Source organism: Carassius auratus, chromosome 21 (assembly GCF_003368295.1).
Source record: "Carassius auratus strain Wakin chromosome 21, ASM336829v1, whole genome shotgun sequence".
Lineage (NCBI taxonomy): Eukaryota > Metazoa > Chordata > Actinopteri > Cypriniformes > Cyprinidae > Carassius > Carassius auratus.
Window position 1 is genome coordinate 522,830 of NC_039263.1, and position 19,792 is coordinate 542,621.

The window sequence follows — 19,792 nt, forward strand, 5'->3', positions numbered from 1 at the left end:
AAATACATGTTTGTAAAGTACTGTGACCAGTAAAAGCAGTTGCAGGTTAGATTGGTGGTGTGGCGTTCAGAAGTGTCACAGCCTCGGGGAAGAACTCTTCCTGAGCCTACTAGCGCGAGAGCGTAGGCTCCTGTAACGCCTGCCGGATGGAAGGAGGGTGAAGAGTCCATGGTTAGGGTGAGAGGCATCCTTGGTACAGCGGAAGAATTTCACTAGGATCCTGGGACTCAGGTGAAATTTCTTAAGGATCCGTACAAAGTAAAGACGCTGCTGTGCCCTTGTTAAGGGACCAGGTGAGGTCATCAGAGATGTGGGTGCCAAGGAACTTGAAACTCGACACGCGCTCCACTACAGCTCCGTTGATGTAGATGGGTGTTTGTGTATGAATCTTAGTCCACCTGAAGTCCACAATAAACTCCTTTGTCTTCTGGGTATTTAGTTCCAGATTGTTGGTGGCACATCACACAGCCAGGTGCTGCACCTCATCCCTGTAGGCTGACTCATCGTCATCCCTGATCAGACCTACCGCCGTAGTCTCATCTGCAAATTTGATTATGGTGTTGGACCCATAAACAGGAACGCAGTCATGGATGTATAGAGAGTCCAGGAGAGTGCTCAGTACGCAACCTTGTGGCACGCCGGTGTTCAGAGTGATGATGGAGGATGAGAGGCTATCTAATTCAACAGATTGAGGTCTGTTAGTCAGAAAATATAGAGTTCAGATGCAGAGGGATGTGCTGATTCCAAGCTGGCTGAGGTTGAAGATCAGCTTGGAGATGATTACAGTATTAAATGCAGAACTGAAATCAATGAACAGCATTCTCACATGTGTATTTTGACTGTCCAGTTGGGAGAGGGCAGAGGGAAGTGCCATAGAGATGGCGTCCTCTTTTGATCTATTGTGGCGATAGGCAAATTGTAATGGGTCTAGTGTAGCAGGGAAACAAGATTTTAAGTGGGATGCAACCAGCCTTTCAAAGCCATTGTCAATGATGTGGGTGAGTGCGACAGGACAGAAGTCGTTAGAGACCGAGGCAGCGGAGTGCTTTGTTACTGGCACGATGGTAGGGGTTTTGAAGCTAGTGGGGACACTTGTTTGGGCCAGGGACAGATTGAAAATGTCTGTGAAGACCTCATCCAGCTGCTCCGCACAGGCTTTAAGCACACGACCATGTTTCCCGTCAGGGCCAGCTGCCTTCCGTGCATTCACCGTACACAGAGTGGAGTAAACATCTAAGGTGGAGAATGTGAGAGGCAGTTCACTGGGTTGATGCTCAGCATCGAGGGAGATCTCCTTATTATTATGATCAAACCGAGCATAAAAGTGAATGAGCTCTTCAGGGAGGGAGGCAGAGCTGGAGGGAGGCACAGAACTGGGTTGTTTATAATCTGTGATAGTTTGTATGCCTTGCCATATATGCTGGGGGTCTGAAGAATTAAAGTGTTCATCAATCCTCTGTTTATGTGTGAGTTTGTCCTGGCAGATACCTTCCTCAAGTTGGCTCTGGCTGACCTGTAAGCCTACAATCCAACTGGACAGAAGTTTTAATAATCAATTCATGATTCATTTATTATAATTCAAAAACTAAATCTTAAATTTAGGCCTAATTCTTTTTTTAAGCATATCATCCAAAATAAAATTTGAATATATTCTTATATTGTATTTTATTTATATACTATTTATTTTCTATGTAATGAAGCCAGAGTTTAACTTAAACATTTAGCCTTTTTTGTTGTTTTTTGTTGTTTTTACATAAATGTCTGGTCAGGACAAGTCATCACACGTTTTATTGTAATTTTTTACAATTGATTAATGACATTTTCTTTTGGTCAAAACAATCGAATACCTTTTACATTTTTCATGTATCATGACTTGTTTTGGCTTTTATAATTGTTTTACTTTTTTCAGTATAGCCTCCACACTATATATATAATTCTGATAGCAAACCTTCTTTACAATATAAAATGTTTAATTACTTTTGCAGTTCCACTCTGGATGTAAGTAACCCTCAAACAAATACGTGGTGAGCAGTTCCTTTCATAACTTCTCTTGCATGAATACACTTACACAAACCCTCCCTTCATGAATCAGTGGCATTTAAATGCACGTCTCTGCCCCGTCATGTAGATCATGGGGGCTATCAGTAGGTGACACAGGTCGGTTAACTCCATATCCTCTGACAGAATGCATTCTTTCTGCTACAGATTAAAGCAGAAGAAGGTGGGCTAGAGTTAGGAGTGGGAGGGATCTGTGTCTCTCTTCTTCAGACTCTTGGCAGGAAGCAGCCTAGTGAAGCTCAGTATGAAAGAAAAACTATTTGAGCGAGTATGTAACAGTTTTGTCTTCTCCTCCCACTTCACTCCACCCCTGAAATGAGTGGAGGACAGTAAGAAAACTAGCAGAGCTTTACTACTGTTGCTATGCTCAAGTCTTGTCAGGACCTGTATTGCCGGAGAGGAGGGAAGGCAAGGTAAGTCACATCGGACTTGTTTTGTTAGCTACTTTACGTTTTCTCTTAAGTTTCAATGTCTTGCTTCTTCCATTTCCTTCCTTTCTCTTCATGTTTTTCAGTTGTCTGTACATTTCTTGTAAAGCAAAAACAGGAACTTCTTTGTCAACAGTTTACTTTCAGATTGTTATCGTGAGATAACGTAATTATAGAACGTTGTTAAATTAGAACTTTTACTTTGTTTTATAACCTCTCGAAGTGTAGAAGTGTGTGGTCTTGTGAGTTGGGATGAGACTCATTTGGGATAGTCAACACTAGGATTGTGTAAACAGAAAAATAATTCATACTTTGTTTGTTTCACAATAGGTCTGTTCACTCCCACTTCTCTACTGAGAATCTGGTTTTATTAAAGTGATGCAGGACTATGATAACATTGGCATTTAGATAGACTTGTACATATGTTCATTACAATAACAGGCAAACTTGTACAAAGAACGATATATGAGTTTGTACTGAATCCTGTCTCTAATAGAGTGTTATTTTCAGACTAGTGGATGAAATGTGCATTTAAGTGTATTTAACTTGGCCTAGAGGCATATCAAGTATATTGAAATTGTAATCATCTTTATTGTATTAATATTAAATTCTCAAGTACCTAGACAAAACCCTAAAAAAAAGTAAGGCAAAAGAGCTTTACATTCATCTGAACTTGACATAATCAATGTAAAAGTGTTATATACTTACAAAATAGACTGTTAAAGAGACATGCTCAAATGATGCTTTGACAGATTTTACACTGAAATTGATTTCATTCAGAAAATAAAATTTGTGAAGATGGGCTGCTTTGTTAGGTTTATTTAATGAAGTTATCCGTCCATTTAGTTATTTTTTTAATTCAAGAAAAGGTTAATGAGATCAGTATGTTGTTGGTGTAATGAGTAAAACGTATTGTTTTAAGTAATGTAATCTGAGTAGAAGTGCAAGTTTCAATAACACAAGTAAAGCTCAGATTCACCAAAATAATACTTAATTATAGTCATGAAGGACAATACTGTACTTTACACCCCTGTCAACCATAGAATTAAACAACACTTTCTTGTTATTCTGCTTTTCTGCTGTTTGTTTGCTAGTGTTTAAAACTGTGTACACTGTGTACATTAGTGTGTGTGTATAATGTGCATGTGTTTCCGTGAATGAAAGGAAAAGAGCAGATAACCACCAGCTGTGGAACACATGACATGCATCCTGCTCAGATGCAGCAAGAAAGAAAACGCCCCTGGCTCTAGCATTTAATATTCACTTCAGCATAATCTTACTTCAACAGTAGTTACATGACATAGTACATGTATTCAAGTGACCCAATTTAGCACAACATTTGAATGTGACACCTCTTTAAGTTTTGTAAAAATATGCAATAAATAAGTAAACAAATATACAAGTTTTCTTATTTGCCCCCCTCTCTCTCTGTTAGGTGTTGTGTATGTAATTCGGTTCTTTCTCATTGGTACTATGAAAGAGATGGACAATTCTTCTGTAAGAAAGATTACTGGTCAAGATTTGGGGAGCAATGCCACGGCTGCTCAGAGTCTATCACCACCGGTCTCATTATGGTAAGAATACAACATTGACAAATCAGTTCATAACATTAAAAATGAAGGGGAAATATTAGCTTAGTAAAACAAACTTGATGCTCAATATTTTGGTACTACATAAACTGAAAAAATAGTCTGAATTTAACATGACATTTTGAAGGTGAAAGACTGTTATAGAAGTTTCCAGAAAAACATGTTCCAATAATGTGTATTTACATAAACTTAAAAAACAACAACAACAAAAACTTCTTTTAGCTTTTATCTGCATTGGCCAATATTGGATATTTACGGTATATGTGCATGTATTTTTATATTTCTGTTTACTTTTGTTTTCATTTGCTGCTCAATTTAACTTAAACTAAAAAAAAACATTAATAATTTACAAAAAAAAGTGTTAGAAATTTAATATATTAAATTTAAAACAATTAATTTAATCTTCATCAAATCTCAAAAAGAGATTTAAGCATTTTTGTTGTGAAGCTTAAATTGAATTATGACATTTCAAATTACTGATTTAAGTTTTTAGTATTATATTTTTACTTTTTTTGTAAAAAAAAAAAAATGTATAGAATTTTAAAATCGCACATTGCAGCAATTATCAGCTGTTGTAAATAAAGCATGGAAAGCAGCATGGCCATCTTTGAATGTCACTGATCACTTACACTAACAAGACGTTTGTGAAGAATGTGTTAAGCAACAGAGCATTTTTCAACAAAATGTGACATTTCATTTTTTTTAAGATACTGACTAAAAAACTGGATAGTAGTGGATTCATGAATACATGCATTCCTTTAGTAGACTGCACAACCAAACAACAATTCACTCACTAAACGGTTAAAGCAATTTGATCTTGAAAAGGTTAGCTTGGAGGTTTGTGTGTTTTGTCACCAGTTCCTGCTGTGACCTGAGGTCAGGCGACGCCTCCCACTCACAATCTTGCTTCCTTCCATTGTGCTGCTTCACTTCTGCAGAATGATGTCATCCACCTTGTACCACTTCTCAATTCCTCCCTTACTGTTTCAGCTGAATTCAAGATAAACTGTACTAGAAAATAACCTCTTCATTCCATCTGTGCAGGTTGCTGGGAAGCATAAATACCATCCCGAGTGTTTTCTCTGTGAAAGCTGTGGCATGGTTATTGGAGATGGTGATTCTTTCACTCTAGTGGATAATGCCAATTTATACTGGTTGGTTTTGTAAAAACATTTATTACTTGCCAATTGCCATGCATTTTGATGGGAAAGTAAGTACCTCAGTTAATGAGATCTCTTCTTCTCTCATAGCGGACAATGTGGACACCAGAAGGTGTCAATGCAACACTCTGCAGCAAAATGTTCACGGCTTTCTCATACTGTGACATCGATGTCATTTCCTCCTTCTGCAGAAAGCAGACAAGGTTTATCCTTCACGGTGGAGCAGAAGGACACAAGCCCTTTGATCACTGTATCTCAGTAAGTTGTCAATTTAGACACAGTCACACCTGAGCAAAAAAAAAACAATAAATGTCATTTTATTAAATAAATTGTTAAATTAATGAAAGCATTCAATTAATACTGATATAAAAAAATTCAGATTGGACATGCACAACCTGAGCCCTGAAGTTAAGCCTTTGATCCATGTTGGAGACAGCATTCTTGAGATCAATGGAATTTCTGTCCAGAACATTCCACTCAATGAGGTCAGTCCTTTACCTCAGATAAGATAACAACAATCTAGAGCTCATTTCATCTATTACCCTTTATATTTTGTTTTTCTTTCACAGATAGATCAGTTGATTCATGATACAGAGCACTGGTTACAAATCACAATTGAACATGATCCTAAAGAACTCACAAAACAAGAAGACTTATCTGGCCTACTGGGAGAAGAACTGGACCAGCCTGGAAAACTAGGTTTCTTTCCCCTTCCCAGCAGCAGTCGAATAAGCCCTAGATCCAGAAATATTCTGTAAGAATTATGGCCCTATTAGACTTTATTACATGTAATGCTACACTGCAAACAAAATCATTTTTTCTTGTTTTAGGTAAAAAAATAAAATCTAAACATCTAAGCGACTTAAATTTTTTGAGAGGCTATTTTTTTTAATAGCAATCAAAAATTAAGCTTTGATATATGTACGGTAGGAAGTTTACTAAATATCTTCATGGCACATGATATTTACTTAATATCCTAATGATTTTTGTCATAAAAGAAAAATCTATCATTTTGACTACAAATATACATGTGCGACTTAAGACTTGTTTTGTGCTCCAGAGTCACATATCAATATTCTTAGGAAACAAGTCTTGAAATCATGTTATGTTTTTTAAGATGATTTTTAGAGGTTTTACTGGATAATAGGACTAAAATTAAGAAACTGTATAAAATGTTATTTGATAAAGAAATCTGAAAGTCATTTTTGAGAACTGCTTACAGGTTTCTTATAGGCGTCAAATGTTACACATCAACATTTTCCCTTTGAAGATAAAACTGGAATTTTTAGTTCAAAAAAAGCACCAAATAATTTAAAAGGTCGTATTTCTGTCAGGCTCTTACTAAGATTATTCATTTCTGTTTGTCTGCCTCTGTAGGCGCAGCTGCAGCATTGATAAAGGTCCATGCTCGCAACGGCATGCTGCACTTCTTTCCCAAAGAAGAGACATTAATCGATCAGAGTCTCTGCGTTTTGACCCCACTGACAAAACACAACGTATCTTCCGACCCTCTGACCTCATATACGGTGAAGTTTTGGGTAAAGGTTGTTTTGGACAAGCCATAAAGGTAAAGCAGTATGTCTGAATGATCACTCAGAGTATCACCTGAGATCACAGACTGATGGAATGAAGGAATGAACTGCTTCCTTTGGGTTTTCAGGTGACGCATTCGGAAACAGGTGAGGTCATGGTGATTAAGGAACTTCTTCAATTCGATGAAGAGACTCAGAAGACATTCTTGAAAGAGGTTTGTCATAGTTTTTTCTTTCTCAGACTGTTATGGAGCAAATGGATTGTTTGCTAATCTAAACGTTTTTTGGCTCCAGGTCAAAGTTATGAGATGCCTTGAACATCCTAATGTCTTAAAGTTTATCGGCATTCTCTACAAAGACAAACGACTGAACCTGATCACTGAGTATGTGCAAGGAGGAACGCTGAGGGACACCATCCAGAAAAAGGTTTGTTCTTTCCTTACTGTATAAAATTTCCTCTCGTGAAGTCCATATATTCTTGTCGAAAAGCATGCTGTTATGGTTCTGAGTTAAACTAAATTTTTGTCATAATTTGTGACAAGGATCACCCTTGGAAAGTTAGAGTGAGCTATGCCAAGGACATTGCCGCCGGAATGGTACGTTATAAAGAGCAATCCAACAATGCAATAAAAGATGGAAATCTTTTCATTAGATCTTCAAACCCTTGCTGAATTGCTTAATACAAAGACATGTCTTGACAAAGAATATGAATCTGAAGCTATAGTTAGCATCCAAATACATGTATTTTCTCTGCCCAACCCAGGCTTACCTTCATTCAATGAATGTCATTCATCGGGATCTGAACTCACACAACTGCTTTGTCCAAGAGGTCAGAATACGTCTGAATACTTCTAAACGTAGAGCGTCTCCAACTGAGCTGAATTGTGTGACAGTACTGGTTTTCCTCACAGAACCAAACAGTGGTAGTTGCAGACTTTGGTTTGGCCCGGCTTGTAAAGGAAGAAAAGAGCTCCTCTCCGGGACAGGTGTCCAAACTGAACAAGCTTGGTCGTAAAAAACGGTATACGGTGGTGGGCAACCCCTATTGGATGGCACCAGAAATGATCCAAGGTGAGCCATATGAATTAACAATCAAAGGATTTACCTTTTTTACATTTTGTGATTTTTTTTTCTTTTTTACATGTTATTTCTCACCTGCAGGAAAAATCTACGATGAACATGTTGACATTTTCTCATTTGGGATTATCGTTTGTGAGGTGAACTTACATATTTCTCTACCTTAAGTCCAAATTTTTATGTAAATATAATTTAACAAACAGTATGTGTATATTCCATCCTTATGGCAGATTATTGGAAGAGTATATGCCGATCCGGATGACCTCCCTCGCACACAGGAGTATGGACTAAATGTGAATGAATTTTTGAAGCGATGCTGGTCTGAGGATTGCCCTCCGGCTTTCTTTCCCATTGCGGTTCTTTGCTGTGCCTTGGAGGCTGAGAAACGGTGATTGTCATTGGTCATCTACATAACCTTACCATAAACAAAATCTCATATGCTGAAACGTGGCCTTTTCTCCCTATTTATTTCTATAGTCCCAGTTTTGCTAAATTAGAGGAGTGGCTGGAGAACCTAATGATGCACATGGAGATTCGACTTCCTTTGATGTCAGAACTAGATAAAATCCGCCAATCGTTTTGGGAGAACCACAGCCAGCCAAAACAAACTTACGGGATTCCATCTGCGAAACAGATGGAGAATTCAGCCTTAGGCAGAAGCTGAAACTTCATGTGATCTGTGGGCAGATGCATAAAAGACTAGTCTTACAAGTTCATCTGTTACGTTAAAACCTAGATTTTATTATTTTGATTCAGAAAAATCAAGCATAGCGTCAGTTCTGGCAGGCCAAGTAGATCAAGCTAGCGTCAGCTGACTCTCAGTTGATCCATGTCTATAGGAATGCGACAACTATAACAGCACTCATTTATAAGGTCCTTCAGTATTATCACCAGCTTTCACATTGCTCAATAGCCCACCTCCATCCCCAACTCCGTCTCTCGTCATTCAGGATTCAGCCTTTTGAGGCTCATTGAATCAGACTAAGATCTTAAATGTTACATACAATTATGAACCTTTATGATATCTACATTCATGTTTGTTATGTTCTGTTTAACATGGGGGGTCATTGCTGCTCTCCCTGCTCTGATCCATTCTAGGCTGCTAGAATAGAACCACACCGCCAATCCAAACTGTACGCTAACTGTGAGTCATCTTTGACTATAGTGGTCCTCCTGACAGAAATAAGACTCATTACCCTTTGCTAACTGCTAGTTGGTCAGACTAGTTCTTAAGACAAAATTTTAACACAGAGGCTTAGGTTATGCAACTGACCCCAGGTCATTTAAAAATGTATGAATGTGGTTAAATACTTTTTCTGAGCCATTTTTGCAGTGACCCCTCCTTTTTTTTCTTAGCTTTCAATTTTCATGTTTTGCTTTGTAATGCAAAGACATTATGTAGGCTACATTTAAGTGTCCAATTACATTTTAGGGTCACTGTATTTATTTATTTTATTTTATTTTAGTTTTGGTAGTACAATCTGCTGCAGTCATTTTGTTTTATTTGTTCTCAGACACAATGGTGCTAATAGATTGTTAGTATTATAAATGTAAGCTAAAATAAAAGACCTTATGTGTACTGCCTGAAAGTTAACTGAGACTTGTAATAGCACTTGTATATCATTGCTCTTTTGATGATTTTGATTGCTTCCATTGTCCTACTTGCTTTGGATAAAAGCATCTGCTAAAAGACAATTTAAATGTAAGCAAAAATGCTTTAAATATTTCTAGCGGATTTAAATTAACCAGTTTCCTCCAACAGTTAAAATTATCGGATGCTAATATTGTCTTCCATGATGTGCAACACAAACACCTCTGCTAAAATCTCAGAAAAAGTAGTCTGGGTTTCATTACATTTTAAATTGTCTTTATAGTTTATGATCGATTGTAGACTTGTTTTATTATTATTAATATTAGGCTATTATTTTACATTCATGTATGTCTAATTTTCTGTTAAACGTAAGATACTGTGAAACTCCAACTGACGGAACGAATAAATGTCATGTTTTCATTTGAATTCACTGAAGCCAGTTTGACGGTTTAGTTCACTCACCGAAACGGATCCTCTTTAAAAAGTAAGAAATAAAAAGATTTTCATAGATTTACTATTATTTTAAACATTCACCACTGTCCGATGGATATTTTACAGTTGATTAACTCTTGTATTTTTTCAACCGTAATTGTGATGAATGTGCTAGTTGACTAGAGGTTATTGATGTATTTATTTGTCTAGGCAAAACTAGCATTTATCAACAGTTGAGGAGCATAATGGATAAGCACAGTGACAGTGAGTATTTATTAATATCAATAAACGTGCGCTATGTAATAACTATTAGTTTCAACCGGGACATTAATGTCATAGCTCATCATAGCTCGAAGCGACGACATATCAGGATATCTAAATGAACAAATATTTGGATATCGGGCTGCAACTTACCGGTAATCACTTAAGAGTAACTTACGTTACTATACTTACTATATTTAAACCACCTTTCGGTTCCTAGAAGGTCCAGGAATTAAATAAAATGTGAATATACTATTAGCCTCAATTCGTTCTCTGATGTAGGCTGTTGTATTAAGCGAACGTTAAAAGAAAACATCCATCACTCACTAGGGTCTCTCTCTCTAAAAAAAAAAAAAAAGTCTAACAGCATCTGTTGAATATTTACAATATCTAGCTATCACTATAGGTTTACAGATTGAGGACATTGCCTTTCAAGGTAAAGTTAACATGTCAATTTTTATGTTTGTGAACAATTTTTTTATCTTTATTCTTAGCAGTAAATTGCTATTGTTATAGAGAAATATCATATAAGTGTGCTTTATACAGTTGATGTTGTCAAGGAAATTACTTTTAAAACTGTTATTAATTTTTTTTTGTCTATTTCCCATGCCACTTCATATTTCATGAATATCTGCCATAGTAGGGGAGGTAGGTTTTATATTTAATAAAACAATCAAAAACAAAAAGTAAAAAAAACAAATAATACAAATTCAGTTTACACAAGCTGCCAGTCATCACATTCAGTCACATTATGCTTTTTTTGCTAGTTTTCCATAACTCTGAATGACTCTGGAATGGAAAGTCTCCTCAGGGATCCTGACACTTCTCTTTGCGACTCCACTGAAGCGGAGGACAAATATGAAAATATCCATTCGTCTCACATATTCGGCTCATCCTCTTCTCTGGCTGAAGATAAGACTCATCCCGCTAATGACAAATCACCTCTTAGGCCCAAGAGTCCAGGGGGCAGCTTTGACCCTCCTGGCTGTTTAGAGGTAGTGTATCATGCTGCCCACCTTCAGTGGCCAAAGTGTGATGAAGTCTCTCATGTTTACAAAGGCTGCATTTATTTGATCAAAAATACAGTAAAACAGTATTACACTTTAAAAAGATGTATGATGTGATATATTGTACACAAACCAGATTATTTTTCACTGTCCCTCTCAGAAATATGTTGGCATTGTTACATTGCCAAACCAAGTACAACAGAAAGCAGTGAAAAAGGGATTTGTGTTCAATTTGATGGTTGTTGGTAAGAAACATGTAACATACATAGGCCTACACACACACACACACACACAGCTATTTTTTTTTAAAGAAATCTTATTACAAATTAAAACTTTAATGCATTAAAATGTATTTTTTTTATTGGACTGTAAATAATCTTAAAATATATCATTTATATGTTTAGGTGAGTCTGGCTTAGGCAAATCCACTCTTGTCAACAGCCTTTTCCACACAAACCTCTATATGGACAGATGCATGCCCGGTGTTTCAGGTAAACCTAACATTATTGAACAACATTTGTATACTACTTATAAAAGTAGTATAGCTACCAAACTGCAGAGAAGATTAGATTGTGAAATGTATTAATATCTCTTTCACAGAGAAGATAGCTCGGACAGTATCAGTAACGAAAAACACTATAGACATTGTTGAAGAGGGAGTAAATCTAAGACTCACTGTTATCGACACCCCTGGTTTTGGAGATGCCATTAATAATCATGAAAGGTATTTGAAGTTTTAAATGTGTACTCAGTCATTTTTTGTTTATGTTCCACTCATTAATATGATAATGGTCTTGAACTTATTCTGACATAGTAGTCAAGATATATCTTGCAACAGCAAAGACTTTTATTATTCATTTATTTCCCTATAAAACTGTCAAATAAAAGATGGTTATGTGATATTTTTGGGAAATACAGCTCATCATATGCTCATCATAGGCAACCACACAGTAACACTAATTTGTTTATTACTCTGAAAGTACCATTAATGTTAATGTTAATAAAAATATACAAACTAAATGAGGAAGCAGTTACTACAAATTGTAGGCCATTACCGATTACAGATTTTTAACGAAAATTAAAAGAGAAAAAAATAAGAATTAGAGAAAATCAATAAATTATATACATTTTATTGCCAGTTTGTAATCGGAGTACGTAATTCAGATTGCACTAAAGCCATGGTGGGCTCGCTATTTACATGGCAGAATGTAATCACTATGAGCTGTTGTGTGTGTAATAAGCAAAGTGTACGCTTGTTTTGCACCCGCATATAGGCGCATAATACTAACGCGCTATTTAAATAACAAAGAAAATATACTTTATAGTTTCTCAAAAAAGCAACGCCCCAACAGTGCGCCTGAACACACCACTCTTTTAGACCAGTACACCCATGGGCACACAAATGGGCACAAATGCTTTTGATATTTAAACAGCGCGGCGCAGGACTTGAAAATGAAAACTGCGTGTGGCTGAAACTAGCAAAAGCACTAGCGCCGTGCTTTGTGCCGCATTGTGCCAGATGTTTTATAGGGTCTTAAAAATGCAAAAAGTTATTTCGACATGGTTTTTCTTGCAGCTGGAAGGCTGCTGTTCATTATGTAGATCAGGAGATGGAGAAGTACCGCAAAAATGAGATTGGGCTGAACCGTAAAAACATAACAGACAACAGAGTGCACTGCTGTCTGTACTTCATTTCGCCTCATGGCCATGGGTAAGACCTCTTCTCGGCACAGGTGTTTTTGTGTCTATTTCTATCCCAGGATTTTAGTAACCATGAAAACTGAGATCATGTTCAAATAACAGATTTCCTTTGTGCTGTCTCAGTCTCAAACCAATTGATGTGAACTTTATGAAAGCCCTGGATCAGAAGGTCAACATTGTACCTGTGCTGGCTAAAGCAGACAGCCTCACTCCAAAAGAGACCAGCAATATGAAGGCAAAGGTGAGAAGGCACGTGTACTGAAAGTCTGATTAAACTCACATACAGTGACAGATGTTTCTAAAGTGTATCATGTAGATATTTTTGAGAACATGGAACTGTCAACAAAAACCACCAGATGAGCTAAACAAATCCCATTTGTCTCCCTAGATTTTGAGTGAAATTGATAAATTCAAAATCAGGATCTTCCAGGTCTCGGAGTGCGACACGTATAATGAAGATCTGTTTAAGCAGCAGACTCTAGAGATAAAGGTCAGGACTACAGGTTTCTTTTAGAAAAGAGTCACAGATTTTGTTTTGCTTCTTAAAAGTTGTAATGACATATTCTTTCACCAAGAATCGGAGTACTGTCAAATGTACTGATTTAAAATAGGCATTTATAGTAAACTAATGTAATTTTATTGAGACTTGTGTGTCATGTACTTAAATATATTTGTAATTACACATTTGTAATGATGAAATTTAGTAAATAAAATATATAGTAAAGGGGACACACACCGTTTTTTAAAAATCTTTTTTAAATGTTTTAATCTGTTTTTTAATCATTTTAATCTTGAGTACCTATAGAGTAGTACTGCATCATTCATATCTCCAAAGAGTGTTTAATTATATCACATTTATAAAAGAAAGATACAGTTTTACTTTTCTCTGAAAACAGCCGAGCTCCTGGCTGTTAAAATAATCAATACATGTGCTTTAGTATGTTAGTCTACATAAAAATGACTGTACTTTAAAGCACACTAGATGGTTATGGAAAGTATTTTTTTTTAAAGTAAACTTTTAATTTGAAATTATTAGGAAGTTAACTATTTAAAAGTGTATTTACGTGTGTTAAAAACAGTCATGAAAGTGTACTATACTTTTATTTAATTGGTATTATATTATTTACAAGTATAGTTTTATAAATATACATATACAGTTTATATAAATATAAAATATTAAGTATAGTACAAGTGCACATTCAATATAAATAAGTGCACTTTTTATTTACTCATTCATTTTTTTAATTTTTTATAAAGATTTATCTTGTTGCCTATTTGTTAATGTTCTAAAACTTTTGTGACAACTCTACAATGTTTCTATTTCCTCCTATAGAGAAGTATACCCTTTGCTGTTATTGGGAGTAGTACAGTAGTAGAGAGAAATGGCAGAAGAGTTCGAGCCCGTGTCTATCCATGGGGCACTGTAGAAGGTATGTTTACTTACTGTCACGCTGTCAGTCTCTGTTTTCCTGGGTGTCCACTAGTGAGCTCACTTCTCCTTAGGCACTTCACCATAGGCACTATAATTCCTCTAGTCTGGTCCTATCTTCACAGTAATTGCACTCCAGTTAATTGCACAGGTGCAGGATATCTATTGTCATTAGTCTCCTTATAAATACCTGTCTTTCCCTGTTGTTTGGATGGAGTCCTTACCCTTCGTGTACTATGTTCTCGTCTTGCGAGACTTACCCTTGCATTCTCGTCCTCCGAGTTTCCTGTCCGTTCCATCCGGTTCCCTCTTTTGTTTTGTTTGTCTCCTAAAACTGTTTGTGTTGGATTACCCTTTTTGTCATCAAACATACCGGCAATTGGATCTCTCCCTCTCCTCGTGTTTTCCTAGTGCACGATCATCACAGAAGGACTCCATCACTAAGATCCAGGGGTATGTCCGCACCGAATTTCCTCCTCAGCCATCAAGTGGGAGAGAAATGGTTTTGAGGGTACACGCCAGGTTGTGTTCCGTGGAACCAGGGGAGGTCGCTCCGGAGCAAGCAGTCGAGAGGAGGTCCGGCAGCGATCTCCACTGTGGGCTCCTGTTTACCCGGGGTTCGGTTGGGAGCCGCCATTTTCCCATTATGACCATAGAGGGGAGAGGAGACGCAAATCGGCTGAGTCAGCACCACGGGGCAAGATGGCCGCCAGCACAGCGCCAAAGCACAAAGTGGCCACCAGTCCAGCGCCAAGGCGCAAGATGGACGCCAACACAGCGCCAAAGCACAAAGTGGCCACCAGTCCAGCGCCACCGTGCAGGATGGCCGCAAGCTCAGTGCCAAAGCATAAGATGGCCGCCAGTCCAGTGCCACAGCACAAGATGGCTGCCAACCCAGCACCAGGAGGCAAGATAGACACCAGTCCAGCGCCACAGTGCAAGATGGCCGCCAACTCAGCGCCAACGCCCAAGATGGCAGCAGAGATATGTTTGGATTATTTCTCCAGGCTGTCAAAAATCCTAGAGATTCCCAAGACTGTTCACGTCACGTCTGCGGAGCCAGCACCACTGCACAAGATGGCCGCCAGCCCGGAGACACTGCAAAGGAAGGCACTTACAGTGGGCTTTCCTGAGTTGAGTCAGATTCCTGTTGACCTTCCAGAGTCGAGTCAGGTGCCCGTTGACTTTCCAGAGTTGAGTCAGTTTCCAGTTGACCCTCCAGAGTCGAGTCAGGTGTTCATGGACCCTCCAGAGTCAGGGTTAGTTACCGTTGACCCTCCAGAGTCAGGGTTAGTTACCGTTGACCCTCCAGAGTCAGGGTCAGTTACCGTTGACCCTCCAGGGTCAGGGCTAGTTCCTGTTGACCTTCCAGAGTCGAGTCAAATTCCAGTTGACTGTCCAGAGGCAAGTCAGGCTTCTGTTGACCATCCAGAGTCGAGTCAGGTGCCCGTGGACTTTCCAGAGTTGAGTCAGTTTCCGGTTGACCCTCCAGAGTCGAGTCAGGTGTTCATGGACCCTCCAGAGTTGAGTCAGGTTCCGGTCGAACCTCCAGAGTCTAGTCAGGTGCTCGGGGACCCTCCAGAGTCAGGGTTAGTCACCATTGACCTTCCAGAGTCAGGGTTAGTCACCTTTGACTTTCCAGAGTCAGGGTTAGCTACCATGGACTCTCCAGAGACAAGGCTAGTCACCATTGACCTCTCAGAGTCAAGTCAAGTCACTGGTGATCTTCAAGGACAGAGTCAAGTCACTGGTGATCTTCAAGGACAGAGTCAAGTCACTAGTGATCTTCAAGGACAGAGTCAAGTCACCAGTGATCTTCGACGACAGAGTCAAGTCACCAGTGATCTTCGAGGACTGAGTCAAGTCACCGGGGATCTTCAAAGACTGAGTCAAGTCACCGGGGATCTTCATGAACAAGTACGGGTCACCAATGGTCTTCATGAGCAGAGTCGGGTCGGCACCGGTCTTCTGGAGTCCAGTGGAAACGCCATGGGATTACCAGAGGTTCGTCCTCCCATTGGTCTGACCATACGGATGTGGTGGTCTTCTGCTCCGCGCTGGGGGACTCCGGCCTCGACCACAAGGATGTGGTGGTCTTCTGCTATGCCCTGGGAGGCTTCTGCCCTGACCACACGGTTGTGGTGGTCTTCTGTTCCACCCTGGTGGGAATCACGTGATGTCCTTCATGGACCTATGTTTTTGTGTTTTTGTTTTCTTTTGTCTTTCTGTCTGTTTTCTTCTTTGGACCTTGCCCTCCGTCCCTCCCCCTGATCCTCCACCAGTCTACCACCCTCCTGGACTCCTTTTTTTGTGTTACACTTCTCCTGTCTCTGTTTTCCCATTCTACCTGGTTCTCCTGTCTCTGTGTACTATGCTTTCTGGCCCTCCGTCCCTCCCCCCACCGCTCCACCTCCCTCCTAGCTTCTTTATCTGTTGGGTTTCCCTGGGTGTCAGGTGGAGCATCTGGCAGCTGCTCCATGGAGGAGGGGGTAATGTCACGCTGTCAGTCTCTGTTTTCCTGGGTGTCCACTAGTGAGCTCACTTCTCCTTAGGCACTTCACCATAGGCACTATAATTCCTCTAGTCTGGTCCTGTCTTCACAGTAATTGCACTCCAGTTAATTGCACAGGTGCAGGAAATCTATTGTCATTAGTCTCCTTATAAATACCTGTCTTTCCCTGTTGTTTGTATGGAGTCCTTACCCTTCGTGTACTATGTTCTCGTCTCCCGCGATACACCCTTGCCTTCTCGTCCTCCGTGTTTCCTGTCCGTTTCATCCGGTTCCCTCTTTTGTTTTGTTTGTCTCTTAAGACTGTTTTTGTTTGATTCCCTTTTTGTCAATAAACATACTAGCAATTGGATCTTCCCCTCTCCTCTTGTTTTCCTAGTGTACGAACCAGTGGCGTAGCCACGGGAGTGCCAGGGTGTGCCTGTGCCACCCAGAGTGGCAGCTGGCACACCTAAAAATAGATGCAGAATTATTTTTTTAGTCTCAATAAAAAAATTTACTATACTTGGGCTATTGTTGTTTACTTAGAATATATATATATATATATATATATATATATATATATATATATATATATATATATATATATATATATATTTAAATAAATCCTTTCATGCGTAAGTTACGAATATTTTAACTGACCCCTTGTTTCCATGGCGACGCGTCATGATTGTCACGTGACACTGCAGCCACTAACAGATGTATCGGTATTCGTTTAATTTAGTTTTTCATTTTTTATTAAAATATATACACAAACTTGCTTACCATGTCAACTATCTGATATTCCGATTCTTCGTTTAAAAACCTTTGTAAATTATCTTGATCTATAACGAGATGAGCGCTGCAGTTCAAAGTCCTGTCAGCCGGATTTAACACACAGCACTGGAATTCCCCAGTTTCTCCCAAAATACATGAAAGTAAGTGGCTGTTGAACTGGACGAAGAATAGAGTAAACTTTATTGTTCTGCTATTGTGTGTCTGATATATGAATAAAACACGTCGGCCAATTACATTTGATTAGATAGTTTTTGCTGCTTCCAAAGACATCAGTGTGTATTTAACAAACTACCAATATATTGTTTTACTAGTGATTATGTATATTTAAATGTATGAAACCTAAAATAAACATTATGTGCGTCAGTCTCTGGCTCAGTGCCAGCCAACGCGCGAAAGCAGTTTGAATCTGGCAGTTCTGTGATGCCACTGAACGTTCTAAATCATACTCTCAGGGGTACAGAAATAAGAATCCAATATATGGTGCAATAATGCTAAAAATGTTAAAATGTAATTTACATTTTAAATTATTTTTGTTAAAATATATCTGTAGACATTTGGACTGCCAACCAATAAACAAACAGCAGCTGACTGTGACCCCAGCAGTCTATGATATAAACAGATAATTTTGGATTGCACATTGCTAGCTAGCAATATGCTGCAGAGTTCCTTTCTTAATTTTTTTTTTAGCAAAAAACCTTGGCTTGATGGACAGCCGGACACAAGGCCTGAGGTTACACTTGATGAGGATGTTTCTCCCTCCCTGGGCCCAACATCAACAGACAGTGTTGTCAGATTGTAAATGTCCAAGTATCTTACCAGAAGTTCAAAATTATCGTATTTGGAAGAAAATTACTACATTTAATAATTAACTACATTTTGACACAACCTGCAAATTACCACTAGGAGTATGGTTGGACGGAAGCAGTGTGACAAAAATTCTATCCCATAATTTTGCACAGTAATCTGACAAAAAATGTGGCACACCAAGATTTTCATATGCACACCCAGAGTCTGGCTTTTCTGGCTACACTACTTGCACGAACGTCACACTTACACCATGAGATGTTACATTTATACTTAAGGTAACATTTAAGATGTTAAAATATAAAGAGCTTAATTAATTTTAACAGGAATACGTGACTCAAAAATGAAAAATTATGTCATTGTGTTGTTTCCTATCTACATGAATCTCTTCTGTCAAACACAAAATGAGAAGTTGCTCTAACATTGCTATTTCCCCTACTTTTCTTTCTATTAACTGAATATAGCACAGAGGTTATTTATGATTGGTATACTGTATGTAAAGAGCTCTTTAAACATCCCTTTTTTCTCTCTCTCTAACAGTTGAGAATCCATCTCACAGTGATTTTGTGCATCTGAGGAACATGTTGATCCGCACACACATGCAGGACCTGATACACACAACCCACTATGTGTTGTATGAGAACTATCGTATAAATAGCCTGTGCAGGAACCCATTCTTGGTATAAAAAGGCAACTTATTTATCCTTTAGTACTGAGAAAATTTCATGACCTTGTTAATAACAATAATTCTTTTTTTTCCCTTTTTTTATCAATAGGAGAATGTCTAAGGATTTTTCAGCAAGATGACAGATGAGGACAATGTGTGTCTCACTGAAATCTCAAAACGGAAGAGGCAATGAAAGGGCCTACTGAAGAACTGAAAAAAATATATATTTTAAAGTACTATTTTAAAAAGTTAACAAAGACAGAGCCATGACCCTATTGCATGTTTGAATTATTTAAATTGAAGTGTCAATTTTAGTTTTTTTACCATTTAGACCCACACATTTATTTGGGTTAAGACAAAAATAAATAAATAAAAACAGAAACTATGTAACTAAAATACAATCAGCCTCTTTTTACTGCTTACCTTTAAATTAGGGTACTCATATTATTACTTAGGAAACAAATCAATACTTTACATGCACATGTATTACCATTTATTGTCTCTGAAAAGACAAAATAACACTTTCTGTCTTTCTGAGAGACACAGCTGCTGTTTTTTGCTCAGGAAAATTTCTTCTGCAAAAAAAAAAAGAAAAGAAAAAACTGTCAAATGTATCCAGTAGTGACACCTTTAGGTGTTTCTTAAAATAAGATATGATGTGCTTATGTAAAGTTAAGTTCAAGATAAGGTTAGCTTTTTTTTTTTATGTCATATAATGGCTCCTCAAAAACTTCATATCTATGAATGAATGATAATATATGATAATTTAT

General features: G+C 38.1%; 2 protein-coding genes across 9 annotated transcripts; both read left to right on the plus strand.

Moving 5' to 3' along the window:
- The first annotated feature begins 2,245 nt into the window (after positions 1 to 2,245).
- limk1b (LIM domain kinase 1b) lies at positions 2,246 to 9,861 on the plus strand. Its single transcript, XM_026195357.1, has 15 exons — positions 2,246 to 2,471; positions 3,922 to 4,060; positions 5,120 to 5,229; positions 5,326 to 5,493; positions 5,615 to 5,720; positions 5,805 to 5,989; positions 6,613 to 6,802; positions 6,896 to 6,982; positions 7,062 to 7,193; positions 7,310 to 7,363; positions 7,531 to 7,596; positions 7,679 to 7,838; positions 7,929 to 7,984; positions 8,075 to 8,232; positions 8,322 to 9,861. The coding sequence occupies exons 1-15, from the start codon at positions 2,422 to 2,424 to the stop codon at positions 8,506 to 8,508; spliced, it is 1,848 nt and encodes a 615-aa protein (XP_026051142.1). The 5' UTR covers positions 2,246 to 2,421; the 3' UTR covers positions 8,509 to 9,861.
- On the plus strand, positions 9,828 to 19,418 carry LOC113038144 (septin-2A-like). 8 transcript variants are annotated; one of them, XM_026195358.1, is made up of 14 exons: positions 9,828 to 9,919; positions 10,078 to 10,131; positions 10,523 to 10,564; positions 10,769 to 10,776; positions 10,896 to 11,123; positions 11,296 to 11,380; positions 11,540 to 11,626; positions 11,736 to 11,859; positions 12,712 to 12,846; positions 12,960 to 13,077; positions 13,225 to 13,326; positions 14,170 to 14,266; positions 18,896 to 19,035; positions 19,132 to 19,418. In XM_026195358.1, exons 2-14 carry the CDS (start codon positions 10,113 to 10,115, stop codon positions 19,141 to 19,143), a joined length of 1,197 nt encoding a protein of 398 aa, XP_026051143.1. In that variant the 5' UTR covers positions 9,828 to 9,919; positions 10,078 to 10,112; the 3' UTR covers positions 19,144 to 19,418. The 8 variants fall into 8 exon arrangements, with proteins under 8 accessions (XP_026051143.1, XP_026051145.1, XP_026051146.1 ...); XM_026195360.1 differs by having other exon boundaries at positions 10,772 to 10,776; XM_026195361.1 differs by having other exon boundaries at positions 10,535 to 10,564.
- The last annotated feature ends 374 nt before the right edge of the window (positions 19,419 to 19,792 follow it).